At 41.2% G+C, this 21,842-nt stretch overlaps 1 protein-coding gene across 2 annotated transcripts in view; it reads right to left on the minus strand.

Annotated features, from left to right (window-relative positions):
• Window positions 1-17,097, minus strand: part of sh3gl3a (SH3-domain GRB2-like 3a) — a 48,300-nt gene extending 31,203 nt beyond the window's left edge. For both annotated transcript variants that reach the window (XM_070973980.1, XM_070973908.1), the window contains exon 1: window positions 16,883-17,097. In XM_070973980.1, coding sequence (XP_070830081.1) covers window positions 16,883-16,927 — 45 coding nt within the window. In that variant the 5' untranslated portion in view covers window positions 16,928-17,097. The remainder of the gene's footprint in view (window positions 1-16,882) is intronic.
• Between the last annotated feature and the right edge of the window lie 4,745 nt (window positions 17,098-21,842).

Below are 21,842 nucleotides of genomic sequence, written 5' to 3' on the forward strand. Positions count from 1 at the left end.
TATATCATGTATCAGCTGCTGTTCGTGTGGAAGGCTCTCATTTTATACAACTTACATAAATAGGCTGATCCACATCACAATGAAGCTGCACACAATGGTGATGCGCTACTGAAATGTTAATGAGTTGAGAAGCAGTCAGACCACCAGGCAACCGTGGCTTTGTCCCTGCATCACTCCGTCATTAAAGATGGATGGATTCTTTTCACAGAGGTGTCAGCTGTCTCTACCCAGCAGCATTTTGTTTCTGTTGCAGGCTGCAGGCATACTCAGGTTATTGAGAAAGATAAGTGATGTTGGAGGTGAGCATGGACATGACAACACATCAGTTCTGCACCCTGACCTGAGATAAGACATAAAGTAGCGTGACACTTAACATGGACTGTTCCACTGATCCACAGAGTTTCATGTACAACATGCTGCTAGTTGACAACAACAGAATCCTGGGTGGTTGATCATTGATCATTTTTGTAACTGTCTGAAACAGGCAATCCAAAAAGTATGCTCATTTTATGCAGTGATTTGCAAGGTGTGTTAGGTGTAAAAGCAGAAAAGGTTTGACAATCTATCTCGTTTTATTCTTTTTATTTAGATTCTGCTCCTGAGCCATATGCGAATGACCTAACTATATCAATGATTCATGTCAGAGATTTAAAAAAAGGTCCTGTCATTTTATTACTGGAATCGTTTCATTTTTTGTATTATTTTTATCCATTTAAATAAACACAGTCACAACTTTTTTTGTTCTATGTCAATTAAGTAGTTTAAGTAGTTTCACAGATTTACCTGGAGCTGCAGACACAGAAACTGAAAAAAGTGGAACTTGCTGTGACATAGCGACTGGTGAAGACCACACCCGCCACTGATACAAGTAACAGTTACAAGTTTAGCAGTGTATCTCACTCAAATGAACACAGTTGAGGATGTAGAAATTAGGCAATTTCAGGTTTTTATGACGTGAGACATCAGAGGAGTATAAGTCAAACTCTGACATTTGACTGTATCTGTACTGTGGACTTTGTAAAGCACAGTTGTCAACAAATATTCTAAATTTTGCTGCTGATAGTTTCCTCTTTCTGCCACGTCCAGGTAGTGTAGCCGCTGTTCCTTTAACTTTGAACTTGCGAACTATGCTTCCAGCTGTATCTCTAGGACAGTGGCGTAGCTAGGCTGTATTCCACATGGGTTTTGAGGTCAAAGCGGCCCGACACGAATAGAGGACAGAAAAAAGCCAAAAAAAAGTAAGGAATAAGTAAGCCAGGAATACACCATGACAGTGATTAGAGTTGAAATAGCTGCCTTGTTTTATTGCTATCCATTCCCACCCTTTCCCCAGACCCTATACAAACAGGCAAAATAATAACTAAATAAATGACATACATGACCACCATAACATAAATAACAACACATAAATAACATTTTCCCAACACAATCCCGATACAAATAAATACACAAAATAAAATTACAATAAAATACCTTAAGGTGCCATTACACTCCCGTGACGGGCATATCAACACTTTCCCAATACAATACACAAAATAAAACTTGGCTCCAATAAACAACTCAAGGTGCCATTGCACCACCAGGCATAGAAATCTAAGAATAACTTCAGTAAACGTTGGTTAACATAAAAGTGCAGCTGCATGACAGCAAAAAGGGCTATTGAAAAAATACAAAATAAATGAGTTGAGAACTTTGCATTTCTGCCATGATTTGACTTCGCCTAGAACTTTGTTTTTCTTTTCTTCATCCTAGCAAATGTCTCAACAACATCGTTAAAGTTAGCTCTCTCAGTAAGGTCTCTCTCAATGAAAAGTAATTCCAGGTTTGAGAGACGAGACTCACTCATCGTTGAGTGCAGGCATGATTTAATTAGTTTAAGGCGACTGAAAGTGCCTGAAAGCTCTGCCTGTGCACTGCTTATTGGAACAGTCAGATAGATCCTATATAATTTTTCAAGGTTCGGATAGGCCCGGTGCAGGTCATTTGCAATGAACTTAACTTGAACTGCAACTTAATGTTTCATTCTTCAGCTCCGTTTTATATATTCACACACGTTTGTTTGCCTCTGCTCCAAACCATGGATGTATTATGGTCTAAATGCGCACCACCGTCAGAGCGTCCTGTTCCCATGACAACTGACCGGAGAAAGACACACGGCGCGTCATGTTTATGGGCTTCACCTGTGGCTGTGGCCACACCAAGCAGCTGGAGCAGATCCAGGTTCGGTCGCGTTCAGATTACCGGTAGTGTCGGTTCTTGTGACAACCCTAGTCTCGGGTCTGAGGTCATGATAGCGCAGTGTTACAGCAGACAGTGCTTGTTTACCTGCTGTGGCCGTGCTGCTGCTCGGACCCGTGTCGTCACTGGCCTGGCTGCTCCCGCCACGACAGAAGAGATCTGTCAGCTTTGTGCATTTGGCCGCATCCTCAATTAACTTCTTCTTTTTTGCCCTCCGCTTATCTGCACCACACATCTCTTTTTCTGATGGCTTCTTTCTTTTAAGCATCTTTGCCTCTACCTTGCTTTTTGTTTTTCTTTCTTTCTTTTTTTTCCAGAAAAATAACGGTCGCTGTCTGAGCGGCTGAGCCAATCACAATCAATAGACGCATGGATCAGTTCAAATTGGGAGGGGGCGCTCGTATCCCCCCTTATATGCAACACAATGCAGTGACCCAGTCTGACGTTACACTCCGAGCTACCTGCAGCTGCATGGGTCAACCGCGGCTACATTACATTTAAAAAAAAAAAAGTTTGACCACAAGAGGGCCCATGGGTTTACAAAACCCACCAACCCTACGTCATCTATGCCACTGCTCTAGGAACATTCAGAGCTTTTGCCATCTTTTTGTATCCTTTTCCTTGTTTGTTCAAGGCAATGATCTCTTCTCTGAACTTTTTGGACAATTCTTTTGACTTAGCCATAATTCTAACATGCAATCAAACGTCAATCTCAACAAACTCATATCCAGTCCAGTTATTTATGTGTTCTATCTCAAGCACGCCTGAACTAATGAAGCCCTTGATTAGTTGCACTAAGTGTGCTTGAGACAGGGGGTTGAATAATTTTGAGACTGCAGTAGTGATTAAAAGTAGCATTTTGTGTTGAATTTGAATAAAATCCATGGTAATATTAGTTTTATTAAACTATTTCAGCTGTTTTTGTCTACTTTGTTTATTGCAAACCGCTGAAAAATTGTACATTTTGTCAAAAAGCCTAAGATGCAATGGGGGTTGAATATTTTTGATCGCAACTGTCGATGTAAAATATTCTGGCTGTACATCCTGTGTTTTCCAGACACTTCGAATAGCAATCTGAGCCTGTCGGTGGCAACATAAACACTTAGTGGACATACATTGACAGCACGCAGGAATTACACTGCAGCCTGTTTCGTGGCTGCTGGCTGCAGCGCTCGCTAAATACTGAACCAATTTCAAAAATTGCTGGTCCAAAATCTGACACATCAACCACCACCAGTTGTAAATTCTGCACATGTCACTTTCTCTGATGAGATGAAATGTAGGTCAAGCTGGAACAAGCAAATAATTCACCAACATGGTATAGGACATTATTTTGTTTATTTTGTAATGCACAGGTATGTAGATCTTTTAAAAGACATCTTTCTGTTGAAATAATACACAAGTATTATGTCTCACCCTGTATTAGTTTTCCCTCTTATGGACATTATGCCCAAATATTGATTTTTGAAAGGTTCAGAACTATGTGGGGGTTTTTTAATTTGTTTTTGTTTTTTGTTTTTTTTGAAGGAAAAATCAACATTGTTTTAGGCCAATTTTGACAGTCCTATTGCACAAAAAACTGAACTGAACACTAGATCTAGACCAACAGTGTTGTTATCAAACATAGATAAGGGCAGGACAGACTGGACTTTCATCTAATATTAAAGTTAAACCTTGTGCTAAGGAACAAGTCATTAGTTTTGGTGTGGATCCAGAAACATTTTCAAAGGGTTTCAAAGTCCCTATGAGCAGGATTTCAAAATGTATGGATTTCAAAATGTATGGATTTCAAAATGTATGGGTTTCTACAAAGTCTAATCCTTAGCTTCAGCTCACTGTCATCAACACAAACAACAGACGGTTTTTTATGAATATAGGCTTGTACCTTTAACTTTATATCAAAATCCAGACATTGTCTAAAACAGTTCATCTTTTGTTTACCATTAGTCATATTAGTAATCTATTAAAGTAGAGGAACTAGTTTAGAAGTTCCCAGTCATTTAGGGTATTTAAGATTTCACATATGTTAGTAACTGCTGCCTTTGGCTCCTTTTGATAACAGACACAGATAGTGACATCTTTATCAATCTCATTCCACCCCTATGGGCCTCTGCAAACCAAGCTCTTTTGTGATGTAGTATTTTAGTATAGTGTTTTCCAAGTTTATTAGTTACAGCCCCAGCTGACCCCACCTAAGTTTCAACAAGCAGAAAAGTGCAACAGCAGTTTTCTGCTTCATACAGTTCAGTCAATCAATCCTCGTGTAGACAGCAATCAACAATGCACACTTCTAAAATTCTAAAACCCATCTTGACACTGTGTACATGCACACACTCACAAACAGCAGAAATTATATTCCACTATTTTCCCCTTAGCCCTTTTCCAATAATTGTGGAAAAAGATTCAGATATGGAAAATAAACAGGGAGTGTTTCCCCTCCCAGTTATCTTCTGCTGGTTGACACAGATTCCACATCTGGTCTCAGTCCCAGTCACTGTCCCATTTTCACTTCAGGAAGCAGGTGAAATATATACCAAAACAATATTTTTCACATACATGAAACAAACCTGTTCAAAAAAACAAACCTTTTGTTTTGCAGGGGCCAAGTCTGATTGATACAGTCTGGCTGTTATTTTCAGTTTTGTTCACCCATTGTGTTTCAAGTAGCAGGAAACCACTGTGGGTGACAGAAATGTTAGAAAATTGAATTGTTTTGCAGTCTTAACTTTGATTGCTCATTACTGCATGACTCAGAGAACAACCACAAGATCAAAAAGATACCAGGGGAAAATAGGTTGAAAATACTGTACATGTGTGTGTTTACATATGAAATCACTGCCCACAAAAGGAAACGCCTGCACTTATTTTGTCCACGTGTGCAGTGAATAAAAAGTAGTGACAGTGAATAACATCTCCATGTTTGAGACCTGACCTCCATGCTATCTGATGAAGCAGGCAGTGAAAGAGAAACTGCACGTCTAATCAAATGTACATGTACAATGATCAAAGGGGGGAAGCGATCACACACCACAACAACGAGGAGCACAGACAGACACACAAACAGTAAGCAGCAGGCTGACCTTTAGCGCACGCACATGGGAATAACTACACAAGTAATAAGATCATCAGATAAATAATGACATTCATATTCACAAGGCCAGATGCCCAACATAAGATTTCCTCTCTGTTGTGAGGGGACAGAACAGTGATCCTCTGAATCAGATCTATGATTCACCCAGATGCTGGTCTAAGGTCATCACCAACATCAGCATTCCCTATCGAGATAGAGAACTGATGGTATTTGGTATAGGAATTTCACTGACACACAAAACAGCATGGCTGTTATAACCTAAGGCAAGTGGAAGGCATTTCCACTGGGGATGAGACAGCAATGAGAGGAATTTCAAGAAAACATGTGACCAATATTGTGATTACAATCTGTAAATACTCCCATTTTTTTCTTATTAGATTCTTTGTTTTACGTAGCAGCCAAAAAAAAAACAAAAAAACTTGATGATGAGCTGATCATTTGAATCAGGTGTGGTGGAGGAGGGAAACATCTAACACGCAGGGCAGTGGGACCCAAGGCCCGGAATTGTGATTGCAAGATGTGTTGATTTTAGTGTTGACAGCAGCTTTACAGCAATCTAAAAAACTGAAGTAGTGTAAATTACAACAGCAGTACAGTCTGATATTATTGCTCTGGTACTGATTGGATTTAGTGCTGTGGAAAACATTTTGTTGAAATCATCATATACATCATCAATACAGGTAATTCCACAATTATGAATTAAACTTCAGGCTAGTACTTGTGGTCAGATATCGAACAACAAAAAATGTGACGTTGAAAGACACTTCCAAAACAAGCACTCTGCATTTGCCGAAAAATACCCAACCGAAGATGAGCGAAAGAGAGCAATTTTGGAACTGCTACGAAAAGCTGAAGAGAGCAAACTATCTTTCAAGAAGTGGATTACCTCTCCACAGTCAGCTAGCACTGCTAGTTTTGTGGCAGCTCTGGAGATCGTAAAGAGGGGGGAGCCGTACACAGACGGAGAATATATGAAAGATTCGTTCATAAAAAAATCAGAGCACCTATTCTCCAACTTTAAAAACAAGCAGGAAATTGTTCGGAAAATTAAAGAAATGCCTCTCTCCGCAAAGACCGTCAGGGAAAGGACCATTAAAATGGCAGAAAACGTCACAAGTAAGCAAATTGAGGACATCAATTTAGCTCAAGCATTTTCAATTGCTTGTGAGGAGTCAAGTGACGTAAACGATGTTGAGCAGACAGCACTGTTATGCAGATATGTCAACTCCGCAGGGCCGCAGGAAGAACTGATTGAACTCATACCGCTAAAGAGCCAAACACAGGGGCAGGACATTTGTGAAGCTGTTGTGAGTTGTCTAGAAGCGAAAGGAATAAAGACCACTCACCTGGTGTCAGTGTCTACTGATGGGGCACCCAGTATGAGAGGAGCACAGAAGGGCTTTGTGAATTTACTTCAAAAGTCACTGGATCGAGAGCTGATGACATTTCACTGCATCCTCCACCAAGAAGCACTGTGCGCACAAACATTCCCCCCTGAATGTATGGAAGTTATGAACCTCGTTATCAAGATAGTGAACAAAATAATTGCGAACGGGTTAAGCCACGTCAGTTTTGTTCATTGTTAGAAGAAGTCGACAACGAATATTCAGATCTCCTGCTGCACAACAGAGTCCGGTGGCTGTCCAGGGGAGAGGTGCTGAAACGCTTCGCTGCCTGTCTGGAGCATGTGAAAACCTTCTTGAAAAGCAAAGCTATCCTGAACTGGAAGACTACAATTGGCTGGGAAAGTTTTACTTCATGGTAGACATGACAAGCCACTTGAACACACTGAATAAAAATCTCCAAGGAAAGGGAAGCACGGCCCTGCAGATGGTGGAGGATATTTTAGTGTTTGAGCGCAAGATGACAGTGTTTGCAAGAGATGCGCAAAAAGGTACGCTCTTTCACTTCCCCTCCCTAAGAGAGTTCAAAGAAGCGAAGAACCAAATAGATTGTGGTTATTTTTACCGTGCCATCATTGCAATGCAATCTGCATTTGGAGAAAGATTCAGTGATTTCAGAAAGGAGAAACCTACTCTTTCTTTCCCTGTCACACCACTGGACATCGACCCATCCCTTCTGAACACAGCTGCATTCACCGGAGTAAGTAAGCCTGATCTAGAAATTGAACTGGCTGACATAGAGGATAAAGATATGTGGGTAAATAAGTTCAAATCACTGACGGCGGAGCTTGAAGAAATCGCCCATCAGAAGGCTGTTCACGCTAAAGAGCACAAATGGAGTGATATGGAAAAACTCCCACACCCCGACAAACCTGTTTTTGAAACATGGAGTGCCATTCCTGACACGTATATTAACATGAAAAATCATGCCTTTGGAGTCCTGTCCATCTTTGGCTCAACATACTTATGCAAGCAAGTTTTCTCAAGCATGAACTTCATAAAGTCCAAATACCGCTCCCGCCTCACAGATGAGAGCCTCAAGTCCTGTATAAAGATTAAAGTCACATCTTACAGCCCTGACATAGGGAAGATCTGCAGCGAACTTCAGACACAGAAGTCACGTTAAACAGGCAAGAACAATAGCATTTAAAAAGCAATTTTTTTCCAAAAAAAAAAACGCAAACAGTTATTTCAGACTCTGATCAGATGATGTAGTTTTTTTGTATGTTCAGATGCTTAGTTGATTGCAGGCTGAGCAAAAAACCCAAAGAGGACCAGAAAACACTGACATGGGCTTGTCAAGGACGCTCCTAATTTTATATTTATTTTTAAAGCTGCTAAGCTGCAGCTAAACGTTTTATTTATATTAAAGTGGGGTAGTTTTTATTTTACTTTTACACAAATATAGGAAGGACTTAAATAGGCCTACAGTTCACAGTTTAATTTATTTCAAAGTACGCCTACAAATGCACACTGTACTTTTGTTGTTATATTCAGTGGTTTACAGGTAAAATAAATAAAAGATGAAAACTTTTAAAAGTTTACAAGCTCTGTTATTTTTTGCGGCTCCCAACGATTTTTTTTTGGTAGAAGAGGGGGCAAAATGGCTCTTTTGATAATAAAGGTTGCAGACCCCTGTGCTAGACTGAGTTGTTCCTGCTCATCAAGCTAGTGCCATAAGAAAATAATTACCAGAATAATATGTTAGGCCATCTAGTATGAATGAATCATACTAGAAAAACACCAATAAATCAGCCAGGTCAGCTTATTGGCCAATATTAGCTTACTGCAGATATATCTGTATCAGTGCACATGTCGGACAATAAGGAAAATTGCTGCACAGATATACCAAAACGTAATTGTGGTGATTAAACCGTGTCCCCATGACATGGTTTAGATAGACCACTGAGACCACTGACAACTAGATTTTCAACTGTAAAATGTCCCATTGAGTGCGTATCTTGATTCCAAAATCACAATGAGTGACACTTTTCAAATTACACATTAATTTGATCTTATATATAAAATATTTATTAGCCAATAGCCACTTAAGTGTTCTGCTTGTAATGTTTTTTTGTGGCAGGCCACCATGGCAGAATGCTTGCCTCCTTGGCAAAACAAAATCACCAAAGCAAAACAAAACATTCTGTGATCATCTGATTCACTTCTTCAACACAACAGATGCACAACTTGTTTGTTACTCTAATTATTAGTAGAGCTGGCCTGCCAGTATATGGCATGCAACACTAGTACTACAAGTCCCACAATGCACTGCCAGTGCATTAGTACGTCAATCAAAGGCCGTGAGCGTGAGTCCCTGCCCTACTCGTTCATCAGCAGCCTGATGGAGCTTGTTACCTGTGGTCAACTTTCACCTACCCTCTCCTACGAAAATGGCTAAACGGACAGTGGACTTTGAAAACAGGTTTTCAAGGCAGGTGGGAGGCAGAGTATGTGTTTGTGGATATGAAGAACAAAGCTGTTTGTTTTCTGTGCACTGTCAGTGTGGCCGTCATGAAAGAATATAGTTATATTTTCAAAGAATTTAGTTATATTACATAGTATCTTCTTATGTTAAAGTAAGAAGACACTATGAAACCAAACACTGTGACAGGTAAATTACTCTGGAAAAGCTGCATAAAGAGCAAGAAGAAATTAATGCAACTGATTTTTCTTGTATTTAATGTTTAATGTTGTTCATAGATAAAAACAGTCTTATAGTTCCAGGTTCAAGTATCTGGCTTAGACTAGTGCACATCAGAGAGCAGCACACTCAGGTTTATATGTTGACTGTAGACTCTGTAGAAATAAATGGCTCATTCTAAGGTAACAAAAATAAACAATTTTTATGTGCGGGTGGACCTTTTTTCAACCTGACTTGGCTGAACCAGACAGGTACTGCCAAATTTGAGACTCAAACCAAGTTCAAGGTAAGAATGTTTTGCTGTTTTTCATTCAAGACAGATCATTAGCTTACCAAGCTACTGCAAACCCTTGATTCCACTCTGTCTCTTTCTATTCTAATTGGGTTTCTACATGTCACACATTGATGCAGTTTATTGGCACAGTTAATGACAAAACCAAAATCCAGCCCAAGCTTGAAGCTTTACAAAAACAGCCCACACCCAACCTGAAACCCAACACTGTTGGGTAGCAGAACTTATCTATGTCCAATGACCAAATACATCAGCAGGCTACATATATGGTAAGGGAACACTTAAAAAATGGCCAACAATCCTTTGAGGAAAACCTCATTCCAAACTCCACCCAAACCCAACGATGTTGGCTTGCTTACTTAACCAGCAAAGGTTCTTAAAAAGGTTCAAACTATATGCTTAAGAAATTTCTGGATCATTTTGATCCATTGCTCATTTAGAGAAACAGATGATCCACTGAGCAGCATTTGTTTCCAAGGGCATGTTATCTAAATGTTAGAATTGGTTCACAGTTACTCACAGCCACCCACCATGGTGTATTTTGGTGGCGAGAGGCTGTGGGAATAACAGGACAATTCCAAATGGGATTTTATGAGTAACGTTTAAGTGTGTTTAAGAGTGGCAGATGCAGGCCCAGATTTGTACAACCTCTGTTCATGAAATTGTTATTAGAATCTATTTAGAATCTAAATGACGACTGTAATACTGCCAGTCAATCGTAAAATGTGTTACATGTTAGATGTTAACTTTTACAACATAGCTAGGTACAAACTAGGACACATATTAGGTTACTTTTATATTCAATTGACATTTTCACTTGTCTACAACAGAGCACATCTTCTAATGCTGTTTCTGTAGTTACTCTCACACATTAGTGCGCATGCGCCAACCACGTGTGCAGCCTGTTGCAGTCGCTCCTGTTTCTTTTTCTTAGTTTTACAATTCTTTTGCTCTATTCTTTATTATTAATATCTGCAACTTAAGGACTCATTTTGAAGCTGTGCCCTCTCCAAACATGCTGGCTGAGAGAGTTCTGGTTTGTTTTTTCACTTTGAAACTAATACTCTCACTGGGACACAGCACCGATGTGCAGCGCATTGTTTACGCCAGAGATCAGCTGATCGCGCTGTGGCCGGCCGGCTTGTCGGCCAGAAAAACAGAGATCCCCGCTGAAATGTGGAGAAAAACACACAGAGGATGCAGGGGAGGACAGAAACAGCGGAGGAAAAGAGCTGGGTCGAGACAACAGAGGCTTACTGAGAAGAGGAGGTATAAGCCGTGTCTCCCCTCTCTCATCATGGGCAACGTGCAGTCGCTGGCGAACAAGGCGGACGAGCTAACAGCACTCGCCAGAAGTCAGAGGGAGTATCGAGAGTGCAGTCTGATTTGTTTTTCGGAAACGTGGTTGCATCAGGACATACCCGACGACAACGTCTCCATCAGTGGCTTTCAAACTGTTCGAGCCGAACGGGACTGCACCCAGAGCGGTAAGCGTAAAGGAGGGGGGCTCACCGTTCTAGTCAACAACTGTCGTGTAATCCTGGTCACATTACCATCAAGGAACGTATTTGTTGCCTTCGGACATTGAACTGCTGGCTGTTGGACTCAGGCCATATTATTTGCCCAGGGAGTTTTCACATGCCATCATTGTTGCTGTTTACATCCCCCCCTCTGCCAACCCGATGGCGGCATGTGACATCATTCACTCTGCCGTGGCCCGTCTACAAACTCAACACCCGAGTGCATTCATCGCTATCTCAGGTGACTTCAACCACATCACCATGGCAACAACACTGTCCAATTTCACTCAGTATTGTGAGCTGTCCCACAAGAGAGGAGAGAACCCTGGACTTGCTGTATGCTAACATCAAGGATGCATACAGCTGCTCCCCCCTCCCCCCGCTAGGCAGGTCAGATCACAACCTTGTGCACCTCACTCCCTGTTATGTGCCTCTGGTGAACAGTCAGCCTACGACTACAAGGACAGTGAGGAGATGGTCAGAGGAGTCTTATGAGACACTGCAGGGCTGTTTTGAGGTGACAGACTGGCAGGCACTCTGTGAGCCACATGGGGAGGACATTGACAGGCTCACAGAGTGCATCACGGACTATATCATTTTCTGTGTGGACTCCACTGTCCCAGCCAGGACTGTCCATTGTAACAAGCTATCCTATCTATCCAACTATCCAAATAACAAGCCGTGGGTGACAAAGGACATCAAAGACATCCTCAATCAGAAGAAGAGGGCTTTCAGAGCTGGTAACAGGGAGGAGGTGAGAACGATACAGAAGGAACTGAAGGTGAGAATCAGGGAGGCTAAGGAGAAATACAGGAGGAAGCTGGAGTGGAAACTCCAGCAGAACAATTTGAGAGAGGTCTGGAGTGATATGAGGACCATCACCGGCTTCAGGACAAGCAGCAGAGGAGTTGAGGGAAGCGTTGCCAAGGCAAATGAACTGAATCTGTTTTTTAATAGATTTGACACTTCAGGCCTGGCTCATCCTCCCGCTGACTCCTCTGCTGTCTGTCCTGGACGACCACTATCAACAACTCCCCTCTCTCCCCTCCCCCCCTCCTTCTCCTTCTCCTCCTCCTTCCCACCCCCCCCCCCATCCTCCTTTGTGAGCCCTCTTCACACCTCCTCAGACTGCCAGACTATCTTCACTCACCAACCAGAGGATTACACCACACCTCCCCCACCTGTCACCTCCACAGTGTGCTTTACTGCTGACCAGGTGAGAAGACAGCTGATGAGACTCCACTCTAACAAAGCTCCAGGCCCTGATGGTGTCAGCCCCAGGGTGCTCAAAGCCTGTGCCCCCCAGCTGTGTGGAGTTCTTCACCATGTCTTCAACATGAGCCTAAGTCTCCAGAGGGTCCCCATGCTGTGGAAGACGTCCTGCCTCGTTCCTGTGCCAAAGACATCACGGCCCAGGGCCTCAAAGGACTACAGACCTGGCACTGACCTCCCACATTATGAAGACTCTGGAGAGACTCGTCCTGGAGCAGCTCCGGCCCCTGGTCAAGCCACTGATGGACCCCCTCCAGTTCGCCTATCAGCCCCGACTTGGAGTTGAGGACGCCACCATCTACCTGCTCAACCGTGTCTACGCCCACCTGGACAAACAGGCGAGCACTGTGAGGATCATGTTTTTTGACTTCTCCAGTGCGTTCAACACCATTCATACAGCTCTACTGGGTGACAAGCTGACAACGATGCAGGTGGACACCCCCCTAGTGTCCTGGATTGTGGACTACCTGACTGGCAGACCACACTATGTGCGCCTGCAACACTGTGTGTCAGACAGAGTGGTCAGCAACACTGGGGCCCCGCAGGGGACTGTTCTCTCTCCCTTCCTCTTCACCCTCTACACCACGGACTTCAACTATTGCACAGAGACCTGCCATCTTCAGAAGTTTTCTGATGACTCTGCGATACTTGGATGTATCAGCAAGGGCGATGAGGATGAGTACAGGGCTGCTGTGGACAACTTTGTCACATGGTGTGAGCAGAACCATCTGCAGCTAAACGTGGCAAAGACTAAGGAACTGGTAGTGGACCTGAGGAGAACCAAGACACCTGTGACCCCTGTTTCCATCCAGGGGGGGCAGTGTGGACATTGTGGAGGATTACAAGTACCTGGGGGTTCATATTGACAATCTGCAAGGCCAGTGACATTATGGGGATGGAGTGTGACTCTCTGACGGTGGTGTCAGAGAGGAGGATGCTGAATAAGCTAAGGACTATCATGGACAACGTCTCATACCCACTTCATGATGTTCTGGTCAGGCACAGGAGTACGTTCAGCGAAAGACTCATACCACCAAAAAACAGGACTGAACGCTACAGGAAATCATTCCTGCCTGTGGCCATCAACCTACACAACTCCTCCCTCTGAATGGCCCTTGGACTTTCACTGTCACTGTCTGGTCTGTTCTGTTCTGTTCTGTTGTATATTTTACATTTTCAGTTTCTGCGCATCTAATTCAATTTTGCACATTCAATATTCAGTATATAGAGTAATTCTAATATGTTCCATCTCAGTTTTGCACATCCAATTGCTCAGTATATAGTATATAGTAAAAATACTTGTTTTATTGCTATACATTTTATTGTGTTGTATATTTCTTATTTACATATATCCTTAGTATTAATATTCTGTTTCTTTTTATATTGCCTTTATATATATATATACACACACACACACACACACACACATATATATATACACACACACACACACACACACACACACACACACATACATACATACATACATACATACATACATACATATACATATATATATATATATATATATATACATACACACACACACACACACACACACACACACACACACACACACACATATATATATTCCTTCTCGTTCTTTCTTTCTAATTTTATTCTAATCTATAATTCTATTTTGTATGGAGCACTGCTACAAAAAACAATTTCCCCTCGGGGATCAATAAAGGAATGCTTATTCTGATTCTGATTATTGTGGTTCATTCCATGTTTTTGTTCGCACTGATGCTACATGTGTCTTATGTCTCTTGACGCATTCAAATCTGAAAGGATGCAGTAAAGTCACTGTTAATAGGGGACACACCATGTTTTCTCCTGAATAATGCTGCACTGTAAACAACAAATCTGTCATGATTTAGCAGAAGAGCATTAGCTGTTAGCACAAGTTGGGCAGCAGAGTCTTGCAAAGCTAGCAGCTAATGGCACTAACAGAGCTAAAAAAGCTAACAGCTAATGGATTTACAATGAACATACTCAAGGAAATTTCAGACCAAAGCATAAATGAAGGAAGAATTTCACAAACATGAAGGTTCCCATAGGAATGAACAGAATCCTGGTTGACTGGCATAGCTTCATAGATTTTTTTGTGTCAGTAATTCCGTATAACATACAGAGTATGCCCACTCGTGTTCAATGCAAGGGGATTTGTTTCTTTCTGGAAGGATAGAAACATCACTGCGAACATGGGAGAAGCTGATGTCTGTCTGTCCTCATTCTGTCCTGTCTGTTCAGTGTGCACATGGACTCACATACACAGATATGTGGAGACAAGGCATACGTTTCTGCTAAGAGGAACATTAAGCTTTAAACAGTGACCTGAAGTTTAATGTGACAACACAAGTTTATAGGAAATATGTACTGAACTACTTCAGCTTCAGAGTACAGTTTAGAGTAGGGCTGGGCGACAAAACGATAATGATATATCTAGCGATAGACACGTAATCAATATCAATAAAAAATGCATTTGATAAAATATTCGATAATTTTCTTCGTCAGAAGAAACCAGAAGTTGTGAAGCAAGGTTGGTTGCATGAACAAAGGCACTCGCTCTCACGTAACCCAGCAGTGTAGGGTGTAATCACTGAGCAATGGGAGTGACACGCTAACACAGCAATCATGTAACAGTATCATGTTCGGTTGCGCCATCTCGTTGTCTCATGTTTGTTGCTTCGCGAGGAGTGAGGTGAGAAATAGAAAGTGAGCGCTGCAGCGAGCGAAGAAATTGTCGATAAAACAGGGAAAGTCAGCTCGCCAGTATGGAGTTTTTTGGATTTTATAAGTCGGACTGTAGTCAGACCAATGTGCTCTGTAACTTATGCAAGACTGTCGTCCCCACCAAGACCGGTAATACCACAAACTTATTTAACCACCTTAGCTGGCTGCATGGCGGCACTCTTTGGAGTGCAGCCGTATTCGCCAACGTCCAACAACATCTGCAACCGCAGCACCACCGCACAAGCAGCTGACCACCATGCAGAGGTATCTGCTTCAGTGCCTGATGACAAATCATCTAAAAGGCACGAAGACGTAACAGAGGCAGCGGCATATCATATAGCTAAAGACATGTTTCACTGAGCACTGTGGAGAAGCCAGGGTATAAACATCTCTTACACGTACTTTTTTTTTTCTTAAACACACTCGCAATAAAAATATAATTGAATAGTTCATGTATGTTTAGAGTAAGAAGAGTGACTACAGTTGTTCATATGTCTAGGCTGGTTTTATAGTTCAGTCAATCTTACTGTACTGTCTATCATGTTTGTTTGTTTGTTTGTTTGTATGTTACTGATGTCAAGTCTACCTCAGTTTCTGCTATGTTTACAAAACACTGCACATATCTGAAAACATTTTATTCAGCAGAAGGTGAATCAGCTTGTGAACTTCCTGCACTAAACCTGCAGAAAAAAAGTTCTCAGGTTTCTCTCTGTTTACATTTTTACACTTTTTTTTACATTTATTATTTGAGTGTTTTCCATGATTGTGTTGACATTTCCTTTCCTTTCTGCCTTGATAGCTGAGGGGATTATAATCAGGGAAAGGTTAAATTTAAAATAAAAATGTTTAAATTGAATATATTTTTTTCAATAGGTCATTAAAAATATCAATAATTATATCGACCGATATAAAGCACTTATATTGTGATACAGTTTTCAGCCATATTGCCCAGCCCTAGTTTAGAGGTAAAAGTACTTTGAGTTTGGAGTCAACTTTAGAGACGTCACACCAGTGTAAACATGATACGAATGTTCTGTCAGAGGTGCAAGTAACTTCTGCAATTGACTCCAGTTTTGTATAGAAGTACACACCTAAGTTACTTATACTTTTAGAACAGAAAGTCTGTTATTGATTACGAAATGTTTTAAATAAAGTACGTCACAAAGAACTAACAATTATAGTGATATTAACAAGGAAAAGAAACAGTAATTGGTTTTTGGGACGGCTAAAATACATTTCGGAACGGTGGTGAAGTCAGTCTAGAACTTAATTTCTCCCAACAACGGCAACAAGGTTTAGCGTTAACGTTTCAAACGTCATGACGGTGATGTACTTCCAGGTGAGCAGTTTACACGTCAGTAAGAATGCCGAAATATCCACTGGTTTTAAATGTTTCGTTAACACCGTCAAATCAACCAATGAATCCATGTTTGCAAGAACGAATTTATTTTTTGTCATTTATTTTCAAGGAAGTTTGGTATGGGGTCGTACCTGTACTAAACGATCTGAATTTTTAAAAAAGCCGGAAACAGAGTCTGTATTGACACCACAATCCATTAGAGTTACATGTACCTATTTAAAGTTGGCTACTTTTTATGTTATTGAATCAACTGAAGCCCAACAACGCAAGCTGCAAACACTGTCCAAACAACTGTTATGAACGAGCAGTAAGAGGCGTATCCATACCTGACTGGCTTTGTGGAACTGTTTCTTCAGCCCGGCTACAGACATCTTCGACAAACGTGTAACGCTTCACCTCTGGAAAAAGTGTTCCGTAAGACACCGAAAAACACTGGAAAAATCTACGTGACAGTAAAGAATCAGACTGACTGCTTCACAACACCGCAGTCATCGGTCAACACCGTGCCAGATTGCACCAAGACCTGAGTTGGGTCAAGCTCAGGCAACAAAGGTTGACTGAACCGGAAATGGTTTTGTTTTCTTCAAAATAAAAGTCACTTGAAGGCTGATTTGAATTGAATTGGCGTTTGTCATATCTTGACTTTTTTGTCATTACTTTCCATACAAAAATGAACATAAATAGAGTCACCGAGGGACAAATTTTACTGTTACAACTTCGAGTCTTTTAGTACTCTTAATACAATAAATATTAATTTTGCTCACACTGTGATGGTTTTTGAGACCAGTCTACTTTTTGTACTTTTATTCATAGATGGTAAGAGATGGTATGGTAAGGATTTTCCATCAAGATCTCCTCCACAATATCTGACCACCATCTGGATGTCCATTGACTTCCTTGACACCTTTTTTTGAAAAGTGAAATGGGTACACTGCTCACAGCACTAATGTATCCAACAGTAACCTCAAATACTTTGAAGGTCTGAAGGCTCTTAGATGCACATACATATACACCAGTAAACACAGGTGGGATTATTTAGTCTAATTGATCTAATTCGAGGCCTACATACAGTTCATCTTCATTTAACGACAGAATACAAAATCATTTTATATATCTGTCACTATCCCCGCAACCCCGAAAGGGATAGGCGGTATAGAAAATGGATGGATGGGTGGATGGATGGATGGATGGATATCTGTCACTATCACTACACCACTGTGTTAAGAGGCTGAGCGACATTGGCCAGCGGCGGTTTTATTTTGAAGGTAAAATCGGAAGTTGAAGTTGCGAGGTATTGCCAATTTGGCAATATGCAATAATGAGTGGCGGAGGAGAAGAGGGCTTCCTGAATAGCAGGGATGTCGCTACGTCTCAAACCGCATTGGCTGACAGCCGCCCGTGCGGAGGAAACCGAGGCATAGGGAAATTATGACTTAAAAGGTGGAGAAAACATCGTGACAGAGTAAACTCCTTGTATTACGACAATAAAGTCAATGAAAAAGTCGTAATAGGACGAGAATAAATTTCTCGTAAAATGTCGAGGAACGATAGAGATAATTTTCAGGAAATTACCAGCAACGAGCGAGGCTGTTAAGAGGACAGTGAAATACCACCCTGAACCTGCAGCTCATCATCTACTCATCAGTGAACAGGTAACTTTAGTTAATCATCATGGCATTTAACGAATGCGGTTTTGCTCGTTGAGTAAACGCAGGTTTACGGTTTTGTCGCTCATTAGTCCAAATGTCTTCCTCTTATGTAACTTACTACAATGATCTACATGGAAAGGTGGTGTGTGAGTTATGTCAGATCTCTTTTGAACCAACAGCCATTTGTCATTCTTGCTTTAAACGTCTTTGTCCAAGCAACATCTTGTTTAAAGGCTGCAGTCTTTTACCATGACCCACTTCTACACAGGTTGATCAGCAGGGCAGGGGCATTCAGTTTGTCCCTCTGTCTCCCCTCCTTAGGCCAGGGGATCCCAGATGCAGCTTTTTATTAGGAGTGCAAGCAATTTCCCTATGGATACTCAGTTTAACCTTTACATATAATCTAACTATAACACTGTGGTCTTTAGAGGAGGCTTTAAAGGAGGCTTCAGTTAATGAAAAAAAAAAAAAAAAAGTTCTTTCCAAATATTTGGGCCACAAACAATGTTGAAACGATGCATGCAAATATTTAGATTTTTTTCATAAAATGAAGTCATTTTCAGTCTTTCTCGTACACATCACTCTAAGTTACAGTTTTCATAATTCTTTCTTGTTTATTCTTGTCATCTGCAAGTCTTTGGTTTACACAGTGTAGATGGTCCTCCTGTTTATTTTACCTACAGGGCCACAAGAAATTCACAGATATTGTGATTTTCTTTAGAGGTCGAGGTGTCTCTGAAGAAACAATCAATTGGAGCAAAAGAAGCCATTCTGTATTTTAGATGGACCTGTACATGGCAGCAATTCTTACCTTTGACAAAATGCATGTGAAGTTTCCTTTATAACAATTTATGCATGTCACTTTGTCATATACTAATTTGTTATTATTGCAGATTACTGATTATTACTGATTTAATATTACAAGAGACCCCTCACCAATTCACCTTGCAAAATGTATTTTCAGTATGTATGGAAGCATCAAAGCTTTATATTACATTTTCAATATATGATAGACAGGTCTATTTAGCTTTTAAATCAGAATTTTAAACACAGGAATGTAACAAACATTGTGGAATGTCTGGAGATAGAAATGGTAAATTAATGCTATTCCAAGGTGGAAGTCCATATGCTCACACAGTGCTTCATCTCACCCCTGCATAACTCAGCGTTCCATTTGGGCCACACCAGTTGAAAATGTCTGGACATGCAACCACAAGGTAGAGGGGACAAGGAAGATCACATTCAACCAGGTTTTGATGAGATACTAAATCAAGGAAGTCCCTGTTCTTTCCAGAAGGAGAATCTACTCAGGTCACAAATCTGATTTTGAATTTGTTGTTTGGGATTTACGGCAAAATCCTCTTACCAACTACATTTCCATCAAAAAGATATATAACAGCCAAACTTTCATTTTTGCACTTCTGTAACCAAAAGCAGTGCTGAGGAAGGAGTCTTATCATGACCCCGGCTGTGATGTTTATGTCTCTGAGCCTGATTCAGTGCCAGCTGATGAAAAGTCAACACTGGAATTCAAAATGGATAGAAATGATCAGAGAACCAGAGAAACCATGCAGGAAGCACATTTGTCACGATCAGTGTTCCCATCACTTTGTCGGTGGATACCAACTATGCTGTTTTAGAAGAGGACACCTCTGACCCTGAGATCATTGTCGGTGCACAGCAAACATTAGATAATGGCTCTGTCAGTGACAATGCTGATCTATTAATCTGAGTTCCCTCAAACCCTTCTTCACATTTTGCCTGAAATCATGTCACTGAAACTCACAGTTTTTTTCAGTTCCTCTCTGTTTTTATTATTGTTGGGAGCTACTGCAACTGACCCAATTTCCCCTCTGTGATTAATAAAGTATTCTGATTCTGACTCTGATATCTCCCTCTCTCTGCTCCTTTCCTATTTATCTCTGTCAACTAACTATCACATAAGGGCAAAAATGCCTTCACTAAAAGTAGCCTAGTATGTGTTAGTCTTTTGTCTAATATATCAGATCTTAATCTGTAATCAACTAATTGACCTAACTACAGCTGTCTGATGTAGTGCAGGACAAAACAAAACACACTTTTAATAGAAGTTACCTGAAATTTTTAATGAAAATACAAATGCTCTAAAAATTGTACTTAACAGCTATAGAATGTTTGGCCATCATAATATTTATGATTATAATCAAAACCATTGTTGTCATCTTCAAGTGTAAAGTCAGGGATTAATACTTCAGCCTGAGTTGCTGATAAATAGGCCTACATATTAGGGTTGTCTATAACAGTAACTATTTCAATTTGCATATGCTCTTGCTATCTGGAACATTCTCTGGAACCAGTGTGGGAACCTCAGTCAGGACCAAAAGATTTCCATCCATCCATTTTCTATTCCGCGTATCCCTTTCAGGGTTGCGGGGGGTGCTGGAGCCTATCCCAGCCGTCAATGGGCGAGAGGCAGGGTACACCCTGGACCAGTCACCAGTCGCTCGCAGGGCACAAACCCGGAGAAAACCCACGCATGCACGGGAAGAACATGCAAACTTCACACAGAAAGGCCCCGCCTGGGGATCGAACTGGCAACCTTGTTGCTGTGAGGCACGCGCACTACCTGCTGCGCCACCATGCAGTGCCAAAAGATTTCCACAGTGAAGCAAAGCTGACAGAAAAAGTAATGTTCTCTCTGTCTTGAAACACATTGCTGCCATCTAGTGTTATTAGTAACAACTTGTCCATGCCAGAATTAAGATAAGATAAGATAAGATAAGATAAGATAAGATAAGATAAGATAAATTTCAGGTATTACCTGAAATTTTCCCACTGTGGGACTAATAAAGGTATATCTTATCTTAATTGAACTTGAGTGCAATAATGTCCATTTTCAGCTCAGACATTTTGACTTGTGTTTCAGTGTTCTGGTATTGTTCATGCTGGCTCAATGCCGCACTGTCATAGCTTACTGGGACACTTAAATAGAACACAGTCATTATTAATTTTATCAATAACCCCTGTGCTTGTTCAACTGTGACTGTGAAGTCAAAACTCTGCTGTAAAAAAAAGACCCAAATGAGTAATGGACATGTAGTTGTTTGCTTTAATATAATTGATTTTCTGCTTTAACATTTTCAGTTTCCATATTAAGATCATTTAAGGAGAAAGGAGAAAACATCTTTGTGTAGATTACCATCTTTGTTCTGGACTAGATATCTTAATTGCAGTGGGGGGAAATTAATGAATCAGGTCAGCTTAAATACTTTATGCAGAAATGGGATGTGGTCGGGGTTTGGTCTTTGTTCCTGAACCTAGTTAAAACTTCATATAAAATCCATCCATCCATTATCTATACCGCCTATCCCTTTCGGGGTTGCGGGGGGCTGGAGCCTATCCCAGCTACAATGGGCGAGAGGCGGGGTACACCCTGAACCGGTCGCCAGCCGATTGCAGGGCCACATGCAAGGACAAACAACCATTCACACTCACACTCACACCTACGGACAATTTTAGAGTCATCAATTAACCTAATGAGCATGTTTTTGGTCTGTGGGAGGAAGCCGGAGTACCCGGAGAGAACCCACGCATGCACGGGAAGAACATGCAAACTTCACACAGAAAGGCCCCGCCTGACCCGGGGATCGAACCGGCA

Source organism: Chaetodon trifascialis, chromosome 1 (assembly GCF_039877785.1).
Source record: "Chaetodon trifascialis isolate fChaTrf1 chromosome 1, fChaTrf1.hap1, whole genome shotgun sequence".
Taxonomy (NCBI): Eukaryota; Metazoa; Chordata; class Actinopteri; order Chaetodontiformes; family Chaetodontidae; genus Chaetodon; species Chaetodon trifascialis.